A 20,498-nucleotide genomic window follows, 5' to 3' on the forward strand; every position below is an offset into this window, starting at 1 on the left:
AACAACTCAGTGAGGGGAAAATATTATCCCTTTTTTTTTTCAATTAAACATTTTTTATAGATTTGGAAACAGAGGCATTAGTGAGGGGAAGAGATTTTACTAGGCGGTCCAAGATCTCTACTAAGCCCTGACACCTAGAGCCTGCTTTCTGCCTTACTCTGGTTCATCCTTCAACAAACATGTTTCTCCCTTCTCCTTGCCCTTGCCTTCTTCAGAACTGCATCTAAATTAAGGCCTAATTTAGAGTATATTTTACAGATGTACAGTAAAATGCACAAATCTTATGTGTATAGCTTACAATAACTGAATTTTTCTTAAATATATACCTCTGTATAACTAAAACCCTGATCAAGATCTAGAACGTTTTCATCACTCCAGAAAGTTCCCTCTTGCCCCCTCCACATCATTTCCCTCCGTACATAACTATTCATCTGTCACTATAGATTAGTTATGTGTGTTTAGAACTTTAGGCTAATGGAATGACTGGCTCTGTAAATGCCGCCCCCTTTTAGAGGTTAAAGTATTTTTGAGGTCCTATGTATTAGTAGTCTGATCCTTCCCCACCCGCCAGCTTTATTGAAATATATGTGACATTGTGTAAGTTCAAGGTGTACAATATGATGATCTGATACATGTATAAATTGCAAAATGTTACCATAGTAACCTTAGTCGACACATCCTTCACCTCACATAATTACCGTTTTCTTGTTGTTAGGATGAGAACTTTAAAGCTCTACTCTCATAGCAGCTTTCAAGGATAAGATACAGTATTGTCAACTGTAGTCACCATGCTATACATTAGATCCCAGAACTTATCTTTTAAAAAAATTTTTTAATGTTTACTTATTTAAAAAGAATTTTTTAAAAATATATTTATTTATTTTTGAGAGACAGAGTGAGACAAAGTGAGAGTGGGGGAGGGGCAGAGAGAGAGGGAGACACAGGATTGGAAACAGGCTCCAGGCTCTGAGCTGTCAGCACAGAGCCCAACACGGGGCTTGAACCCATAGACCGTGAGATCATGACCTGAGCCGAAGTCGGACGCCCAACCGACTGAGCCACCCAGGCGCCCCAATGTTTATTTGTTTTTAAGAGAGAGAGATAGCATGAGGTGGGGGGAGGGCAGAGAGGGGACGGAGGATGTGAGGCGAGCTCTGTGCGGACAGCAGAGATCCCGAGGTGGGGCTTCAACTCAGAACCGTGAGATCATGACCAGAGCTGAAGTTGGCCCCTCAACCGACTGAGCCACCCAGGTGCCCCTCCTTTTTTTTTTTTTTTTTTCAATGGCTGAATGATATTTTACTGTGGATATACCACATCTTCTTTATCCATTCATCCGTTGATGGACACTTAGGTTGTTTCCACGTCTCAGCTACTGTGAACAATACGGCCATGAACATGGAGCTGCCTTTAAACCAATGAATAGTATTCCGCTGTATTAATGTACAATCGTTTTTGAAACCCAGTCTTCTGAACAAATGGCCTCTGAGTTCTAGCCTTGTTCTTGCAGTTCCCCCAAGGGCCAGGCTCTTTCTGGAGTGGGGTTTTGTATACACTATTCCCTCTGCCTGGGCTTTCCTTCCTTCCTCTTGGCCTGGCCTACTCTGCTGTCATACAGATTATCCCTCTGTGGGGCAGGAGTGCCCAGATCCCCTCCAACTCTGCTGGTGCCCAGAACCAAGGACAGTGCCTGGCATTAAGGGAATGTTCAATCCCTGTCTGTTGAATGAACACTGAAGTGGCAGGGGGCCCAGGAGGGCCATGTGGCATCGAGTCACTTTCCTAGAGGGCCCAGAGACATTACGTTCCTTCTCGGAGCTCCACTAACTTGACTGAAAGGAAACAGCCACCCTCATTTTCCTGATGTGGAAGCTGAGGCTCAGAGAGGGAGAGTGGCTTCCCTTAGGTCACACAGCCAGGAAAGGGAGAGCTGAAATGTGAACCCAGGTTGTCCTGGCGGCTATACCTATGTGTGGTGGTAGTGGGGCATGGTTGGAGGAACCTGAGGGAAAGCTCTGGAGGAGCTGTCTTACAGTGGAGACAGGAAGCAGGATCTGGTGCTCTCAGAAGGTAGACCCAGTGGAAGTGGTCAGGGAAACTCTCAACTCAATGAAACATATACAACTAGGCTCATGGAGTGGAGGCCATGTAAGAAGGTGAGCTTCCTATTACTGGAGGTGTACAAGCCACGGCAGAACAGCCACTAGGAAAGGGTGCTTTAGAGCAAATGTGTGCCCTGGAAAGGGGCCCAGGTGTCTGGGTTGGGGAGGAGTTAGTTTCTTCTGTCCCAAATTCTTTCTAACATTGGAGGCTCGGAGTCTCTGACACCAAGGGGTTGTTCTTGGGCTGGCCCCTCTACTGTAGAACAGAACAATGAAGGAATTTTGTACTCTGCAAAGCCATGTGCGGCATGAAGGGAAGGCTAGGAAGTTGAGGAGGGATTGAACACATTCACAGCAAAGAGCCACTCTTGGCTCAGACTCTCCGGGTCAACCTGTGAGGCTGCACAGTGGAGTGGAGGGGTAGGTGAGGGTACATGGTGTCTCTGTGTTGCAGATGAAGAAGGGTCCGCTCAGAGAGGAGTGACTTGCCCAGTGTCACCCAGTTAGTCAGAGGCAAGTGAGGACTTGATTTCAACTTGGTCAATTTCTGAGCACATAGTGGGTGCACACAGTAGGTTGCCAGCAAAGACAGGCAACGAGAAGTTTTTCTGAACAAAATATTTAAAAAGCACACACTGGGGCGCCTGGGTGGCGCAGTCGGTTAAGCGTCCGACTTCAGCCAGGTCACGATCTCACGGTCCATGAGTTCGAGCCCCGCGTCGGGCTCTGGGCTGATGGCTCAGAGCCTGGAGCCTGTTTCTGATTCTGTGTCTCCCTCTCTCTCTGCCCCTCCCCCGTTCATGCTCTGTCTCTCTCTGTCCCAAAAATAAATAAACGTTGAAAAAAAAAAATTAAAAAAAAAAAAAAAAAGCACACACTTAGGGGCGCCTGGGTGGCTCAGTCGGTTGAGCCTCCAACTTCAGCTCGGGTCATGATCTCATGGCTAGTGAGTTCGAGCCCTGCGTCAGGTTCTGTGTTGACAGCTCAGAGCCTGGAGCCTGCTTCAGTTTCTGTGTATCCCTCTCTCTCTCTCTCTGCCCCTCCCCTGCTCATGCTCTGTCTCTCTCTGTCTCTCAAAAAATAAATAAATGTTAAAAATTGTTTAAAAAAAACACACACACACACTTAGAACAGTGGCTGGGAAGGAACCCTGATGTGTATCTGAATTGCTATCTCATGTGCACATTTCTCTATCACTTGTTCTTGTGCTAAGTGCTTTACTGTATCACATGATTAATCTTTTTTTTTTTAATGGGAATGAGTAACATGAGTGGGAAAGTTTATTAAAGCAAAAAGTACACTCTCCAGATAGGAGAGAGGGCGAGAGACAGGGAGAGAGAGCGAGAGAGAGCGAGCTGCACCTCCCTGATTAATCTTTATAATAAACCTTTGAGTTCTGCTGTTACACTCATTTTGAGGCTCAGGGAGATGCCGAGACGCATTTTACAGATGAGGACATTGAGGCTCAGGGAGATGCCCGAGACCCCCAGCTGGTAAGCAGTGGGCAGGTGATTAGGACCCAAGTCATCTGAATCCACATCCTGGCCTCTTAGCTCCACTTTCTGACTGGCTGCCTGCCTTTCCCTGAAGCTGAGCCTGTGCCTAGGGCTATTACTTGGATCAGCATTTTCACAGCCCGGGCTCAGTGAACTTCTGAGGCTGCATTGTGGCAGGCACACAGGTGCCACTTGAGAAGGGCAGGGCACCATTTGGCCACACCTGGATCGTGCAGATGCTGTCCAAAGGTCTGGCAGGTTAGCACATGCCCTCATGGGACCATAGCAGTGACTCAGAGCTGTTGGTCCCAGGTGTCAGAGCAGGGACGGGGAGCAGGGACTTGGGTCTGGGGTCTGCCCTACCTGGAGCTGGCCAGGGAGACCAGGCTGACTCCCTCGGTCTGGGGCAGGCCCAGAGCCCAGAGTGCTGGGGGGAGCAGCCTGCCTGTCTTCTTAGTAGTTAGGTCAGCAGCAATCCCACCACACTATAACAAACACTAGCATTCATTGAGACTTTACTCTGTGTTGGACACTGTGCTCGGGACTTTATTATTTTTTTTTTTAATTTTTTTTTCAACGTTTTTATTTATTTTTGGGACAGAGAGAGACAGAGCATGAACGGGGGAGGGGCAGAGAGAGAGAGGGAGACACAGAATCGGAAACAGGCTCCAGGCTCCGAGCCATCAGCCCAGAGCCTGACGCGGGGCTCAAACTCACGGACTGCAAGATGGTGACCTGGCTGAAGTCGGACGCTTAACCAACTGCGCCACCCAGGCGCCCCTGTGCTCCGGACTTTAAATGCATGACTCCATTTCATCCCCACCACCACCTTCTGAGAGAGGCTTCATACATTGTCCGTGATTCACAGACAAGGTTGCTGGGGCTTAGAGACATGGTATCATTTGCCCTATCACAACTGAATCCAGATGTCCGGCCCCTGAGCCCCATCTCTTAACAACTACCTTATAATAGTCATGTCAGGTGCTGTTCACCTCCTGCAGCATCTGCTCCTTGGAGACAGACAAGAGTTCTCAGGTATCAGATCTCACATCACCATGGTTCCCAGATGCTGACCATTGCATGCTCTCTCTCTAGCCCCCGACATACTCACCCAAAGGGTGTGTGTGTATGTGTGTGTGTGTGTGTGTGTGTGTGTGTGTGTTTAGTGGTTGGATGCTGGACTTAATGGATCCTGTTTCCCTTTTTGCTTTGCCTGCGGAGAAGCTCAGAAGCCAATTCATGACCCACCTCTGGCAAGTAACCAGAACTGCAAGGCAAATATTTACATATTCTATGGATTCGATTCAGGCCTATATTCTCCTTGTTTTTCCTATACCTTTTCCCTTCATCCTGGTTTCTTCACCTTTTTAAGCTTGTTGTAGCATATATTTTCCTTCCTTTTCTTTTTTTTTTTTTTATTGTGCTGAAATACACCTAACATAAAATTCACTATCCGGGCGCCTTGGTGGCTCAGTTAAGTGTCTGACTCTTGATCTCAGCTCAGGTCTTGATCTCGGAGTTGTGAGTTCAAGCCCAGTGTTGGGCTCCATGCTGGGTGGGAAGCTTACTTAAAAAAAAAAAAAATTCGGGGGGCCTGAGTGGCTCAGTCGGTTGAGTGTCCGACTTCAGCTCAGGTCACGATCTTGCAGTTTGTGAGTTCGAGCCCCGCGTGCTCTGTGCTGATGGCTCAGAGCCTGGAGCCTGCTTTGGATTCTGTGTCTCCCTGTCTCTCTGCCCCTCCCACGCTCATTCTCTGTCTCTCTCCGTCTCTCAACAATAAACATTAAACAAAAATTAAGAATAAAATAAAATAAAAATTCACTATCTTAACAATTTTTAAGTGTACAGTTCAGAAGTATTAAGTACATTTATAAAGCTGTGCACCCATCACAACCATCTATCTCCAGAACTCATTTAATATTTTTTTAATTATTTTTTTTGAGAGAGAGAGAGAGAGAGAGAGCACAAGCAGGGGAGGGGCAGAGAAAGAGAGAGAGAGAATCCCAAGCATGCTCCCCACTGTCAGTATGGAGCCCAAATCGGCGCTCGAACTCACTAACTGTGAGATCATGACCTGAGCCGAAACCAAGAGTCACACACTTAACTGACTGAGCCACCCAGGTGCCCCCAGAACTCATTTAACCTTGCAAAAACTGCAGCTCTGTACTCACTAAACAACTTCTCATTCCTCTTCCGCCAGCCCCTAGTGACCACCATTCTACTTTTTTTTCCTATGAATTGGACTACTTTAGATACTTCATGTAAATGGAATCGTATGGTACTTGTCCTTCTGTGACTGGCTTATTTCCCTCAGCACAACGTTCTCAAGGTTCATCCATGTTGTAGCATGTATAATAATTTCCTTCCTTTTGTTTATCCATTCATCTGTCGATGGACATCGGGTTGTTTCCATGCTTTACCTAATGCGAATAAGTATGCTATGAACATGGGTATACACAAAGCATGTGTACTTTGATAATCTATTTTAAATTTGGGGAGTGATGGGTGAGGGGGTAGGGAACAAACATCCCTGTAAAGTGCCTGATCTGTATCTATTGGGTCAGGTAGGGTCCCTGTCCATAAGGAGAGGGTCACCATAGAAGAGGCTGGTGATCTTGTATTGGGGGTCCCCTTTCTCCTGCGTCAACACAGGGATGGATGGTGGGGCCTGCATGGCTGGAGGGGGAATTGGGGGCTCAGACCATGCTGGGAGGCCACAGCACCTAGATGGTATTTAACACCAGCCTGGGGTGGATGAGCCCCTGGGGAAGGGTAGATACCCTTTGAGGGCCTCAGTGGAGGGGAATATTAGCAACAGTAGGCAGGAGAGTACGTTACCCAAGTTCAAGGTTGCCCTCACTCTCTTCTGAAAACCTCACAGATGTCCAGTGGAGTCTCCATATTTGATTGCTTATTAGTTCCTTATCCTGGCCTAACTACTCTCTCATTTTCTCCACAGGCCGCCTGTCACTAAGGCCTCTTAACAGCCAGGAGGAGATGGGAGGCTTAGGTATCACCTTCTGATGACCAACTGTCACCCTCCCCACCTCCTGCCTGCCCCAGGGTTGGGCCTGGTTCCCAGGTCTCTGGGCTGGGGTTCTGCCAGGCTCTTTCTCCTGTGGCCTGAGCCTTCTGTCCTGGGAGTACGGAGGCGGGTCGCCTCAGTCTTGCCCTCCTGCCCCCTTGCTAGAGCCACAGTCAGTGCCTGTTGAGGAGTCTGTCCCATCCTTCTCATCCTGGAAGGTGTGGTCTCTGGCGGGGTTAATGATTGCTCAAGAGAGGAGGAGATGGTGCTAAAGTCTGCCGGCCACGCTGTGGCAGGCCCCAGACGGTGCCCGCTGGTGCCCATCTGCCGCCTCCACAGCCCCTTCCGGGGCACAGGTAGGGACCGCACAGCTTGGCTGCAACGGGGCCGCAGGGGGCTGCTGGCCAGGGGTAGGGGCTGAGTAAGGTTGTTGAGGCCAAGGTGAGCTCTGTGGCTCCCACCCAGCTGGGTGGGAGCCCCGGGCAGAGGGAGTGAGGGCTCGTTCTGGGTTGGGCGGACCTGGAGCTGAGGGAGTCCCAGTCTGACTGCCAGGCCTCAGTTTCTTCTCAGTGTGGGGCTAATAAGACCTGTTCCCAGGTGCTGATGGCTCCCCTCCCTTCCAAGTCCTTGGATAATCTGGACCCACTGAGGTTTCTCACAGGACAGAAGGGAGGCAGTTCCCTCAGGCAAGTGCGTTAACCTGCCTGGGCCTCTTTCACAAGAAGCTCAAGGGGTAAAGACAGAGTGGCTGAGCCGGAGGGCTCCAGAGCTCCAGGAGAAAGAACTGGGCTCCGACCCCAACTGCGTGGGTTCAGATCCCAGCTCCGCCCTGACTTTGGGTGGGCTCTGTAACTCTTCTGGACCTCAGTTTCCACATCGGTGGAGTCAGGATGGTAAGGATGCAGGAAGGAAGCTGGAGAGCCTCTGAAGCCCAGTTGGGTCTTTGGTCAGTGATGGATTGGAGTGCCACCTCAGCCAGTACTAGGAAGGGTCTGGCTGGGACGAACTGCAGGCCGGGCCCCAGCCCTGGCCTGGTGTGAGAGCCAGGGCCTGGCTGGACCTCTTCCCTGAGGCCGGCACTGCACGGCTGGGGCACCAGACACCGGCGTGGGCTCAGGGAACTTTGGGATCTGACTGATGGCCACCAGTGTATGGACTCCATGGTTCTTAACCTCACCCCGTTTCTCAGGAGGGAAACTGAGGCTCAGAGGGGGCAAGGGCTTGCCTGGGGTTGGGTGACAGTGAGTAAGTGAAATTCTGGAATCCAACCCAGGGCCATTGGCCTCCGTATCTATCTGCCGCTGAAACAGCCGGGGTGATGGGCACTGGAGGGGCCCTGTGGCAGGGAGCCCAGTGTTCTTGGGGTCCACATCTTGGCACCGGGGCTCCCTGGCTGGGCTGGTGTCTGCCTTGTGGGTGTAGGTAGGGCCCCATGAAGTCAAATGGAGCCCAGACCAAGGCTCACCCAAGGACTCCTGGATTTGGAGCTAGTCTGGGTCTAATGCCCTGTCCCATGCTCTCGGACATCCCTCTTTGAACTTCTCGGAGCCTCAGTTTTCTCACTGCACCCCAAACGATAATTCCTACAGCTGGGGCACAGCTGTGAGAAGGAAACAGAGCGGAAGAGAAAGTATGCGATGAGCTAGAGGTGGCAGTGGCCATGCTGGCCGAGTCAGCTCTTTGGGGGCCTGTGGGTGACAAGGGCCACCACCCTCTCTGACCCTCTTGGAGGTCCTGGGCAGATCTGGGGTCCTCACCCCCTGTCTGGGAGACGGTGTGGGTGCCCTGGGCTGTTGGGGACTGTGGCTGCTGCCTCTTCCCACTGGGGTCAAGGAGCCAGTGCTTCCCAGGCCAGGGTGAGTGTGCCTCATCCAAGCGGGGGAGGGGGTGAGAGGGGCACTCCTGGTGGGGGGCCTGCACATCTCATGTGGCCAGTAGGGGTTCAGAAGCACCCTAATTCACTTCTTTTTTGACATCGCTCCTTCTTTAAGGAGTACTTTTTGAGAGGAAGGAAAGTGTGGGGAGAGGGAAGCTGGGATTTCTAGAATGTAGATAGTCCCACTTTTTAGAAGGCAAACTGAGAGGTAGAAGGGAAAGAAGAGCCTCTGGGTGTGGCTGCGTGGTACTGGGGCTGGGGTGAGACTGCCTTCTTCGCGCCCAGGCTGCCCAGCGGCACAGGCCCGGGGTGGGCCGGCCAGGGCACTATCAAGGCCTCTCCCCAGTCCCAGCCCACAGGCAACGCCATTCACTTCTTGTTCATTTGCAATTGCTCTGTCCCCTGCCCTTGCTGGGAGACCAGAAACTCAGGGGCCGGAGGAGGGCCCACCAAAGCATACACATGGCTCTGCACCTGACCTGGCCTTAGAGGATGGAGAGAATTTGCACATATGCAGAAGGCGAGGGAAGGCATTCCGGGCGAGGGGACAGCATATGCAAATGCCTGGATAGAGGAAAATAGAGGGTGTGGATGGAGAACAGGAGCATCCAGTGCCACTGGACCACAGGAGGAGGAAGGGGACCAGCTTGTGCGGGAAGAGAAACCCAGGACCTGTGAGGACTCAGCCTGCCGGGCCGAGGGGGAGGAAGTGTTTCCTGCCGCCAGAGCCATGGTGGAGGCTTGTGCTTGGGAGTAGCTGTGCCCAGCGGGCGAGAAGGCTCACTGGCAGGGCAGGTTCGTTCTTGTTCCTTGTCCAGCTCACACAGGCTCTGGACATTTTTCTCAAATGACCAAATCCAGAGGTGACACTCTGGACCATAGAACTTTGGCCTCGTTATGATCAAGTGAGCGTGTGTGTGTGTAAAAAGTCTCTGTAACAAGGGGACAAGGTTGTGTGAAACCCAGGGTGGAGGTACTAAAGTGGGGAGGAGAGGCAGGACCGCAGCAAGAGAGCACTGGACTGGGTGGAAGGGAGGCGTCCGGTTTTTTGCCCCCAGCTGGCTTGCGGGCGTTGGGCAGGAGCCTTATCTTCCCTGGGACTCAGGAATAAAAGGGGTTGACAGCCACCTCTCTGGGATGGTCTGGACCAGATGCAGGGGCAAGACTTTGGATATATCACTGTTGCCCCGAGTAAGGATCAGCAGGCTTCTTGAGGCCCCAAGACAATGGGAGGGGGAAGTTGGAAGAAGCTTCCATGAGCAATGAGTGTAGCTGGTTTACAGGAAGGAGGCCAGGAGGTGGAGGCCTTGGGGACCCTAGAGGATGCCTGCCAGTTAAGGCTGTTCTCCCTCTACCTTGCCCTTGGGTGCTCTGCACACACTGTCTGGGAGAAGTCTGGCTGATGAGGAAGAGAAAATCAGAAGCCCAGAAAGAGAGAGAATAGACTTCCTGCTTTGGGTTCTGATCCCATTACTGACTGGGTCACGTCCCTTCTGCTCCCGGGCCGTGGTGTGCCAAGGACTGAATGGCACAGGGTACAAAGTGCCAGCCACAGCACGTGGGCCATCCTTGCCGGCTTCCTTCCCCCTTGAGGACTGGATCCCGAGGGCAGGGGTTTCCTGTGTTCCCGATTGCACTTCGTCATAGTGAAAAGCACACCTTGCACACTTAGTGACTAATTTCCCTGTGGCTGCTGACTCACCCCTGAAGGAGGGGAAGTGGGAGGACGAAAGAGGTGAGGGGTGAGGTCCAAGATCACACAGCAAGGGGACATCAGGACTGGCTGCATCCAGCCAGTGTTGAGGTACCCCCGATTTTGCTCACACAGTGGACGCCAGCTGTCTACCGCCATCATCAGGGTCCAACTCCATCTCTGCGTCTATTGTGTGCCCACCGCCACCACCATCTCCACCTGCCTCCCCACCCTCATTATCACAAACGGTATCCCCACGTCACTGCCACCACCGTCCCTGCTTCCATGCCTTTGTCATCCCTACCCCCAACCAAACTACCGTCCTGGCCCAACTCCACCTCCACGACCCGCTCCAGGGCCCGCCCCCCCCCCCCAGTCACTGCATGGTGACCCCAGCTCCATCACACCGGCATCCTCCACCGCCTGGCCATCAACGTCTCGCGTAGGACTGGGAGGAGCAGTCATATGGTGAGGATGACCGCACAACAGGCAGAAGGAAGGGATTTGCATTTGTTGAGTGCTTTCTGTGTGCCAGGGGCTGAGCTGGCACATTCTCTTCTCATTCACTCCCCCCACCCCTATCACTTCGTAGAGTTGTCAGTCCATCTTACAAAGGAGGAAATGGGCTTAGAGTGAATCGCCCAGAGAGCCTCTGCTGCTTCTCAGCTCTGTAAGCTCTTTGCCTCTCTGACCTCTACTTTCCCCATCTGTAAAGTGGGTATAATGGTGCCTATCTTAAGTGTTCCTGTGTCAGATAGTGCCCAGCTTGGTGTCCAGCATGGAGTACATGTTCCTTCCATGGCAGCTGCTGTCGCTCACTGCCGGGATGCTTAACACCTGCCACATATTCCACTGAGGCCTTCGTCCCATCTTTCTTGACTGTTGCTTGGTGTTCCCACATTTAGGTTACTTCCATTTTCCATGATTACAAATAACCACTTGTGATGAACAGTTTTTCTGCTGAAAGAGTTTCCTTTATTTATTTATTTTGAGAGAGAGAGAGAGGGAGGGAGGGGCAGAGAGAGAGGGTAAGCGAGAACTTGCATTGTGAATGCAGAGTCTGATGCAGGGCTGGAACTCACGAACCGCGAGATGGTGACCTGAGCTGAAGTCGGTCGCTCAACGGACTGAGCCACCCAGGCGCCCCAAGAGTTCTTTATTTTAGGTTCCTTGGATCACTAGGTCTGAAATAACAGGTGTTTTGAAGGTGTGGGGCCCATAGCTGAACTGGGTTTTTCCGCCTCCTGCTGGAGCCCTGGGGAAAGCCCATGGGAAAGACCCCCTCACTTCTAGCTGTGAGCTCCACTGAGCCTGTTTCTCTGTCGGCAAAATGGGTTGTGCAGAGATGATGTGAATTTATGTCCTGCCCCCAAAATACCTCTATTCCTGCCTCTTCTCTTTAGCCCTGCTGCCACCATTTCAATCCACCGGCATGTAGCAGCTGGAAAGATCTTCTAGAAAAGTAAATTAGTCCCTGCCACTCCTCTGCTTAAAACCCTGAAATGACCCTCCGTTTTCCTTAGAATAAAGCAAACCAGCCTCGCCTTGTCTTACAGGGCCAGGCGTGATCTGCCTCTGCCTGCTTCCCCTCCCCGTCTCCCTCCCGGCCCCTCTCTCTCCTGGGTCCAGCCACATGGCCCATCTTACAATTCCCGGAACACGACTGGTTCTTACCTGACCTGGGGCCACCTCGCATACTGACTGAGCAACTTTGTAACAGTGCTTGCTTTAGCCAAGTAGTATGGGTACTGATTTATTTTATTTTAAAGAGAGGGGGAGAGGGGCCAAGGGGGAGAGAGATAGAGATAGAGAGAGAGCGAGAGCGAGAGCGAGAGCGAGAGAGAGAGAGAGAGAGAATCTTAAGCGGACTCCATGCTCCACACAGAGTCCTATGCCAGGGTCGATCCCTAACCCTGGGATCATGACCTGAACCAAAACCAAGAGTTGGGCACTCGACCGACTGAGCCACCCAGGTGCCCTGTGAATTTTTTTAAAAAGATATTATTTTTAAGTGCTCTCTACACCCAAGGTGGGGCTTGAACTCACAACCACCAGATCAAGAGTCGTATACTCTACCGACTGAGGCACCCAGGTGCCCCATGGGCGCTGAATTTAAAAAATTCAAATAAGGAGCGCCTGGGTGGCTCATTTGGTTGAGTGTCTGACTTCGGCTCAGGTCACGGTCTCGCAGTTCGTGGGTTCGAGCCCCGTGTCGGGCTCTGTGCTGACAGCTCAGGGGCTGGAGCCTGCTTCAGTTTCTGTGTCTCCCTCTCTCTCTGCCCTGCCCTGCTCGCACTCTGTCTCTCGCGCTCTCTCTCTCAAAATAAATAATCAAAAAATGTTTTTAATAAAAAAATAAAAAATTCAAATCATACTACGAGATTTATAACAACAAACAGCCCCCGAATTGCCTTTCCCCATATTTTTGTTTGACTTGGTTTGGATTTTTCAGTGTCTGTCACTGGTGTGCAGGTTTCCATGATTTATTGTGTTTGCTTATTTCCATGGTGTAAATACTTCCACCCTGACTTCAAGCCATGAAGATCGTGCCAACCGGATTGTAAACTTCCTGAAGCTATGGCAGTTTTCAGTAGGAGCTCCCACATGCTATGGCATCTCTCTTCCCTTCAATGTCTGATGGTTCCTGTTCATACATAATGAAATCCGTGGGGGCTCTGGGTCAGGGGGCAAGGCAGAACTTGTCTTTTAGAAGCCGCACCATAAAGTGAGTCAATGGAAGCCCCTACATTTCAGAATCCGTGGGTTGTTTCCTCTTAAGTGGGTCCATTTTCTCTGTTTTTTTTTTTCATTTTTTATTTTTTATTTTTTAAATTTCTGGTGGTTGGGGGAGGTGTCCTATCATCTGCCAGTGCTTTTGGAACTGAGAAGGGACAAGGGGCTGAGAGTGTCACCATTTAGTGTGCAGTCTTTCACTTAGCTCCCTGTTTTGCTGTGGTACCCCACCTCTGCCAGGCCTAGGGCCCCCTGGCTCCAGATCTCTCCGATTCAGCCTTTTCAGGAAGTAGCCTCCATGTAAGTTCTCTAATGTGTGTGGGGGGTGGGATGTCAGCCCCCTGGCTGCATGGGTGGAGAACGGTATCTGGGAGTCTAACGGCTCCACATGCAAACTTTCAACTAATTTTCCTGCTTTTAGGCCACCCCACACCTCCGATTTCAGAGGGTTCTAGAACCGTCGATGCTTTGGCCTTTCTGGGGTTTTGAGCTGGCTTCTCGTGGGTGTCATCCGTACTCTGGTTTTCACTATCATTAGCTTGATAAGTTGTTCATCTCTCACCAACTCTTTTGAACTTCTAAAATCTTTACCATCATTTGAGTGGGGTTTCAAGAAGGAAGAAGTGGAGATAACTGTTGAATTCTCCTGAACAGAAAGCTCCCTCCTCCACTCCTCACACAATGCCCTTTCCTTATCTGTCAGACACGTCACTTTCTCAGAGACTCAGCCCTATGTGTTCCCATTATCCACTGCTACATAACCAACCACGCTAGGACTTACTGGCAAACAGCAACAGTCATTTATTATGCTTAGAGATCTACCATTTGGGCAGGGCTCAGAAGGGATGGCTCATTTGGGGGTAGAGCATCCATTTTGGGATGGTTTATACACCGGCTTATTCACATGGATGTTAGCTGTCCACTGGGAGCTCAACCAGGCTGTTGGCCAGGGGCTTCGGTTCTTCTCCACATGAGTCTCTTCAAGAGACTGCTTGGGCTTTCTTGCAGCATGACTGCTGAGTTCCAAGAGTGAGTGTTCCAAGGCACTGGAAAGGAAACTGTCAGTATCTTGAGGCCTAGGCCTGGAAACCGGCATAGCATCTCTGGTGCCATATTCTATCAATCAGTCATGGGACCTGCCCAGATGTCTTAACTATAAAACCAGTGGGATTTTTAATTCATGGAGGTGACTGTGTAATGACATGGAGAGGCTAAGGCAATTGTAAGAATTTTTATTACAGTTTTCTCGAAGAGCTGGCTTGCCACACCATGCAGGGCCACATGGGGAAGCTTTTGGCCAGGAGGCAGAAAGGAGGAGAAAGCATGACCCAGAGCCTCAGTGCATTTTCCATGGGAAGGAAGCTTCAGGTCAAGCAACAGAGCAAGATTAGGATTAAGCAGTTTGAATAGTTTTGGTAGGCTCTAGGGGCTGTCCTTAGCTGTCCAGTGCTTGGCCCTGGGGTGACTTAGGGCAGGGGGAATATTGACCTGGTGTGTGAGTTAGATAAAGGAGGTGGTTTGGGTGTCGTCTCTGGATTGGTTGGTTTGTATAGGAGAGGAGTGTTTGCAGACAAGTCATTTGTCATCTCTAGGAAATAGCTCACCTTGGGAAAGGCCAGCAAGGCCCCCCAGGTGTTAAAGTCTCATAAAAGAGAGAAAATAAAAACATGATGAATGGACCAGATTCAAGGGGAGCAGACCTAGTCCTCATCTCTTGCTGGAAGAAGTGTCAAAAAGTGCGTAGCCCAGTTTATCTGCCATAGTGCCCAGAGTGGCACCCCTCCTTCTGCTCCCACACTAGGCACATTCTCTTCCTTCATAGCACAGGATGCAGCAAGCAGTTAGATAGCACTGTGTTTACTTGTTTAGGGTCTGTCTCATTTACTAAGCCAGGAGCTTGGTGAAGGCAGCACGCAGAGTCTTTTGTTCGCCATTATTTTCCCAGTGCTGAGAACAAGGTATAGCACATGGTGGATGGTAGACATCCATAAATATTTATAAAAGAATGAATGAATGAATCAGAGTACCCAGCACATAGTATGTGCTCAGGAAATGTCAGCAGATATTTAAAATTACCAATCCACCTGATACCCCCGTGTTTCCCTGGCAGTGAGGGAAAGCGGGGCGCACCTGTGGCCATGCGAGGCATGGGAGATGGCAGTCAGGCATGGATGGTCTGTGGAAGCCCTTTTATGCAGTGTGGACTCAGGCAATGCGGAGCCATCGAAGGCTTTTGAACAGGGGAGGGAGGTCATCAGAGGGGGCAAGGAAGGATTACTTTGAGCTGAGCGAACTGGATTAGAGACTAAGGGGAGGGAGACCTGGAGGAGGGCTGAGCCAGGCAAGGGGGGAAGGGGGCCTGTGAGTATGGCCTCTGTGGGATGGAGAGAAATGCAGGGGTCCCCATGGATTGGATGTGGGGCACTCCAGAAAAGGGAAGTCAGGGTAACCTGGGCAAATGGGTATATTCCTGAGGTGGGAACTTGGGAGAGGGCTGGGTGGTGAGAGGGAGAGGACTTCTGGGTTTTGATGCTGTTTCATTGTCAGGATCAGCTCTGGGAGCCAATCTCTCTCTCCCTTGTTCCTTACTCTCCCCTTTGGAGGGTCCCATCTTTTGGAATCAGCCATAGATTGAGGTCATTTTTCTCTTGGTTGTCCCATAGTTTTGGATCCTTCCCAAACTGACTTAACCAGGGAACCCTCCTGCTGTAGGGCATCTTACATGGGCAGTGTTCCACAGAGCACACTTTGGGAAAGGCTGAAAAGGCAGCTGTTAAATGTGTCCGCAAGTAGGACAAAGGACCCTGCCCACCCATAGAGTCTTTGGATTGTCCTGGATAAGTCACAGTCCCTCCTCAGGCACCTGATTTTGAAGGATGCTATTAGTTTTAGACACTTCAAATAGGCAGAGTAGTGTAGTGACTGGGGGAGTGAATTCTGAAGACTAAAAGCCTTGTGTTCAATTTTTTTTTAATTTAAATTTAAATTTAAATTTTATTTTATTTGAGAGAGAGAGAGACAGAGAGAGACCAAGCATGAGCAGGGAAGAGGGGCAGAGGGAGAGAGAGAGAGAATCTTTTTTTTCTTAATTTTTTTAAAAACATTTATTCATTTTGGAGAGTGAGAGAGACAGAGCATGAGCAGGGGAGGGGCAGAGAGAGAGGGAGACATAGAATCCGAAGCAGGCTCCAGTCTCTGAGCTGTCAGCACAGGGCCTGACGCAGGGCTCGAACTCACGGACTGCGAGATCATGACCTGAACCAAAGTCGGACACTCAACCGACTGAGCCACCCAGGTGCCCCTGAGAGAGAGAGAGAGAGAGAGAGAGAGAGAGAGAGAGAGAGAGAATCTTAAGCAGGCTCCATGCTGAGCAGAGCTCAATCCCATGACTCTGGGATCATGACCTGAGCTGAAATCAAGAGTTGGATGCTCAACCAACTGAGCCACCCAGGTGCCCCCAAAAGAGTGTAGTTTTGTCATTGATTTCCTGTGTGGCCTCAGGAAAGCCCCTTATTCTCTCAACCACCTCATAGTTGCAGGAATATCAAGATTACACATACAATTTGCTCAGAGCAGTACCTACTACACAGTAGACACTGAATTCTGGAGTCAAGTTCAGAGTCATTCTCAGAATGGAATTCTGGACCAGGCTCAGCTACCTTGCCCACCCCTCTGGGTACCACCGCCCCCCCTCCCGCCATTACTCCTACCCTGGGACATCTGGAAAATGGGCAGAGGATGATAGGGGCCCTTTAGGAGAGCTGCTGATGGTCGTTGTGGGTGGCCTGGGTCAGACCCAGACAGATGGGGGGTCCTCCAAAGGGAGGGAGGCATGTGTATAGGTGCCTCTTCCCTGATACCTCTTCTCCTAGGTCCTTCCAGACATGATGGCATGGTTGTGGCTGTCCTGCTTCCTGTTTCCTACCCTCATGGTGTCTGGTGGGTGCCTCTCCTCCCCTATCAGAGTAGCATTAACCTGGGGATCCTTGGCAGGACCTTCCAGAAGGAAGGGGCACTGTCTTATCAGCAAACTCCCAGCTCCTGCGACCCAGCCTCATGCTTGGCTGCCTTGGGGAGGCCTGGGGAGCAATACAGGCCCTGGCGGGTGAGCTTGGCTGAAGGTTGGGACTGGTGTGGGCTCCCACAGGGGCTGGTGGGGGTCAGGCTTTGCAATGGCAACCAGGTGTTCCAGTGATCTATGTTCCTACAGTGGCAGCCAATGTGGCCCCAGTGTTCTCGGGAAACATGACGAGAGTGAACTTGCCTGAGGACCTACCAGTGGGTGAGTAACCATCCCTGTGCAGAGACTGTGCCAAACCCTTACCCAAAGAGGGTGCCAGGGCCTCCCCTAGGAGCTAGCTCCCCATCCTTGCAGCTGCATGGCTCGTCAAGGGGCAAAGGTGGACTGATGGGAGTCAGTTCCAGAAATCTGTTTTCTCCTCCTCTTCAGCTTTTGTGTCAGGGCCCTCACACAACATCAAATAACCAAGACACCCCATGAGAACATTCCTCCTGTTTCCCATCACTTTCTGGTGTTTCTGATTTCCCCAAGGAGAAAGGATCCACTTGGGACAATTCTTTCTCTTCCAACTCTCCCACTTGCTAACCTCCCTCCAGTCCCTGTTTTTAGCCCCTAAACAGAGAGTAGGTTTCAGACTCGGAGCCTTTCACACACTTCTCTCCAGAAGTTAATAAGTTTGCTTTATTTTTATTGCCTTTGTTTGTAGAGTTACTTTCTATCTATGGTAAGTGAAATGGATTTCTATTTACAGCCGCGATCTAAAGCTTGCTTTTAAAATAAATGTACAGGGGCGCCTGGGTGGCGCAGTCGGTTAAGCGTCCGACTTCAGCCAGGTCACGATCTCGCGGTCCGTGAGTTCGAGCCCCGCATCGGGCTCTGGGCTGATGGCTCAGAGCCTGGAGCCTGTTTCACATTCTGTGTCTCCCTCTCTCTCTGCCCCTCCCCCGTTCATGCTCTGTCTCTCTCTGTCCCAAAAATAAATAAACGTTGAAAAAAAATTTTTTTAAATAAATGTACTTACATGAAATGATAAGTGGATTAAAAGAAGGATCATAAACAATGAGATATTTGGTTATGGTAAAGATGGTGGCAGCGTATAAGAGGGGATGACATTTGGGAAATATCGTTTTGGAGGAACCATAGGAACTGAATACCAAACTCCCGGCAGGATGTGGATTGGAGAAGCAGAAACAAAAGTGACTATTTTCACTGGGCTATAGGTTCAGCTGTACATTATAGACCCCAAACAACCAAGGTGTAAACAAGGTCAAGGTTTATAATTCTCTCATATAGCCATCTACAGCAACAAGTCCAGGGCTGTCTGGGGTTCTGTTCCATGAGAACAGTAGGGTGTTCCCAACTCTATGCTCCTGGTGTCAGGCACCCTCCCTCCTTCCACGTCCAGATTCTGCCTTCCCTCAGGTGTGGCCCTCATCCACGTGGTCCAAGATGGCTCATGCCTCACCCTATTCCAGCCAGCCAGAGGAGGAAGGGGCAACGTGAGTTTGGCCCTTTGTCCTAAGGACAGGCTCCAGACTCCACACACACGGATTTTAGCATCATAGCCACACCTAGCTTCAAGGGAACCTGGGAAATGAAGTCTTTACTCTGGTTGACCGTGTAACCAGCTCAAAATCTGGGCTTCTCTTACTCTGAGGGAAAGGAGGAGGATGACTACTGGGGGACAAGCCACAGTCTTTGTCTTAGCATCACAATTGGGACCTCAGATGTGTAAAGCTCCAACCTAACACAAGAGACTGCATCAAAGGAAGTGAAACCCAGAGTTTGTCCTGGGATTCAGATGCCCAGATCTGAGGGAAGGATGGGGATGGACTTTGCAGGCACAAAGGCCACGTGCCTTTGGGTGTGGTGGCCAGGACAGCGAGATCTATTCAGGGTTATATTAGTAAAAATTTAATGCCCAGGATAAGGGAGGTAATAGTCTCATTTCACTCAGAGATGACACAACGTCCCCCGGAGGGCTGGGCTGGTGTCCAACCATTTGATATTTATAAATGTTCTCTGTACAACAGAGAAGTAATGTGTAAACATGAACGACATTTACATATATTTTCATAGCTGTTTGGTCATAGATAAAACACATACATACCTTCAAACAAATGTCACAGATGTTACGACCCAAAGGCCTTCAAGATCTCCATTCTCTGGGGTAAGACTTTAATGTCTAAACAAAACAGCTTAAGTCCCCATGCTAGTTCCAGAGGCCCCTCCTGTGGATGTTTCTTTTGGAGCTTGAGGCTCACCTCTCGTTCCTTCTTCCCTCTCCGTGGTCAGTCCCTGGTCCCCTCCAGCCAGCTCCAGCCTCTACTGAAGGTTTGGGGAGAAAGCAGGAATTGCAGCATGAATCGGGAAGCCACGCTCCCTGTTGTCACAAAAGTGTCCACTCGGAGCCTGGTCAGGTCACCTGACCCTTGTCTGTCTCTCCTCACCTCCCCTGTGGCACAGTCCTCCCTCTGCAACCTGCCTGGAAACAGAAAACTAATTCCTTCGTTGTTCAGAGCAGTGCTCCTCCCTCCCTGAGCCATACCAAATGAGGGTTTTTTATAACCACATGGCTCTTCTCTGAACTTTTTTTTTTTTAATTTTTTTTTTTCAACGTTTATTTATTTTTGGGACAGAGAGAGACAGAGCATGAATGGGGGAGGGGCAGAGAGAGAGGGAGACACAGAATCGGAAACAGGCTCCAGGCTCCAGGCCATCAGCCCAGAGCCCGACGCGGGGCTCGAACTCCCGGACCGCGAGATCGTGACCTGGCTGAAGTCGGACGCTTAACCGACTGCGCCACCCAGGCGCCCCATGAACTTTTTTTTTTTTTAATTTTTTGAATGTTTATTTATTTTTGAGAGAGAGACAGAGTGCAAGCGGAGGAGGGGCAGAGAGAGGGAGACACAGAATCCGAAGCAGGTTCCAGGTTTCGAGCTGTCAGCACCGAGCCCGACGCAGGGCTCGAACCCACGAACCGAGAGACCATGACCTGAGCTGAAGTCGGACGCTGAACCGATAGTCAGGAGGCCTCCTCCCTGGGCTTTTAAAGTAAAGGATGATTTCCTTCTTCCTGAGACAAATTCTACAGCTCTCTTACAATGGGAAGTATTTTCAGTCAGATTTTAAAAACTATGTCATTTAGACTTTCTATTTTTTTTTTTTAATTTTATTTTGAGACAGAGAGGGAGAAAGAGAGAGAGAATCCCAAGCAGGCTCCACAATGCCAGCTCAGAGCCTGACACAGGGCGCGAACTCACGAACTAGACTTTCTATTTTGAAGTATAATATATGTACAGGAAAGTGCATTGAATTCACATGTAACCTCCACTGGATCAGGAACTAGGATGTTGCCAACACTCCCAGTTCCCCTTTTTCGTCCCTTCGGTCACTCCCTGTCCTTTCTCTCTCACACAAGACCTCTTTTTCTGACACTAACGCTATACAATAGTTTAGCTTCATCAGGCAGATTTTTAAAAAATATATAATTATGGTGTTTTAAATATCAATTTTAGGGGTGCCTGGGAGGCTCAGTCGGTTAAGTGTCCA

General features: G+C 50.3%; 1 protein-coding gene across 2 annotated transcripts in view; it reads left to right on the plus strand.

Annotated features, from left to right (window-relative positions):
• The first annotated feature begins 6,878 nt into the window (after positions 1–6,878).
• The window catches only part of CDHR2 (cadherin related family member 2), a 35,330-nt gene continuing 21,710 nt past the window's right edge, over positions 6,879–20,498 (plus strand). For both annotated transcript variants that reach the window (XM_086675537.1, XM_086675608.1), the window contains exons 1-3: positions 6,879–6,979; positions 16,798–16,864; positions 17,136–17,207. In XM_086675537.1, the coding sequence (XP_086531663.1) occupies positions 16,810–16,864; positions 17,136–17,207 (127 nt within the window). In that variant the 5' untranslated portion in view covers positions 6,879–6,979; positions 16,798–16,809. The remainder of the gene's footprint in view (positions 6,980–16,797; positions 16,865–17,135; positions 17,208–20,498) is intronic.

This window comes from Puma concolor, chromosome A1 (assembly GCF_028749965.1).
Source record: "Puma concolor isolate L17-30 chromosome A1, mPumCon1.1.hap2, whole genome shotgun sequence".
Taxonomy (NCBI): Eukaryota; Metazoa; Chordata; class Mammalia; order Carnivora; family Felidae; genus Puma; species Puma concolor.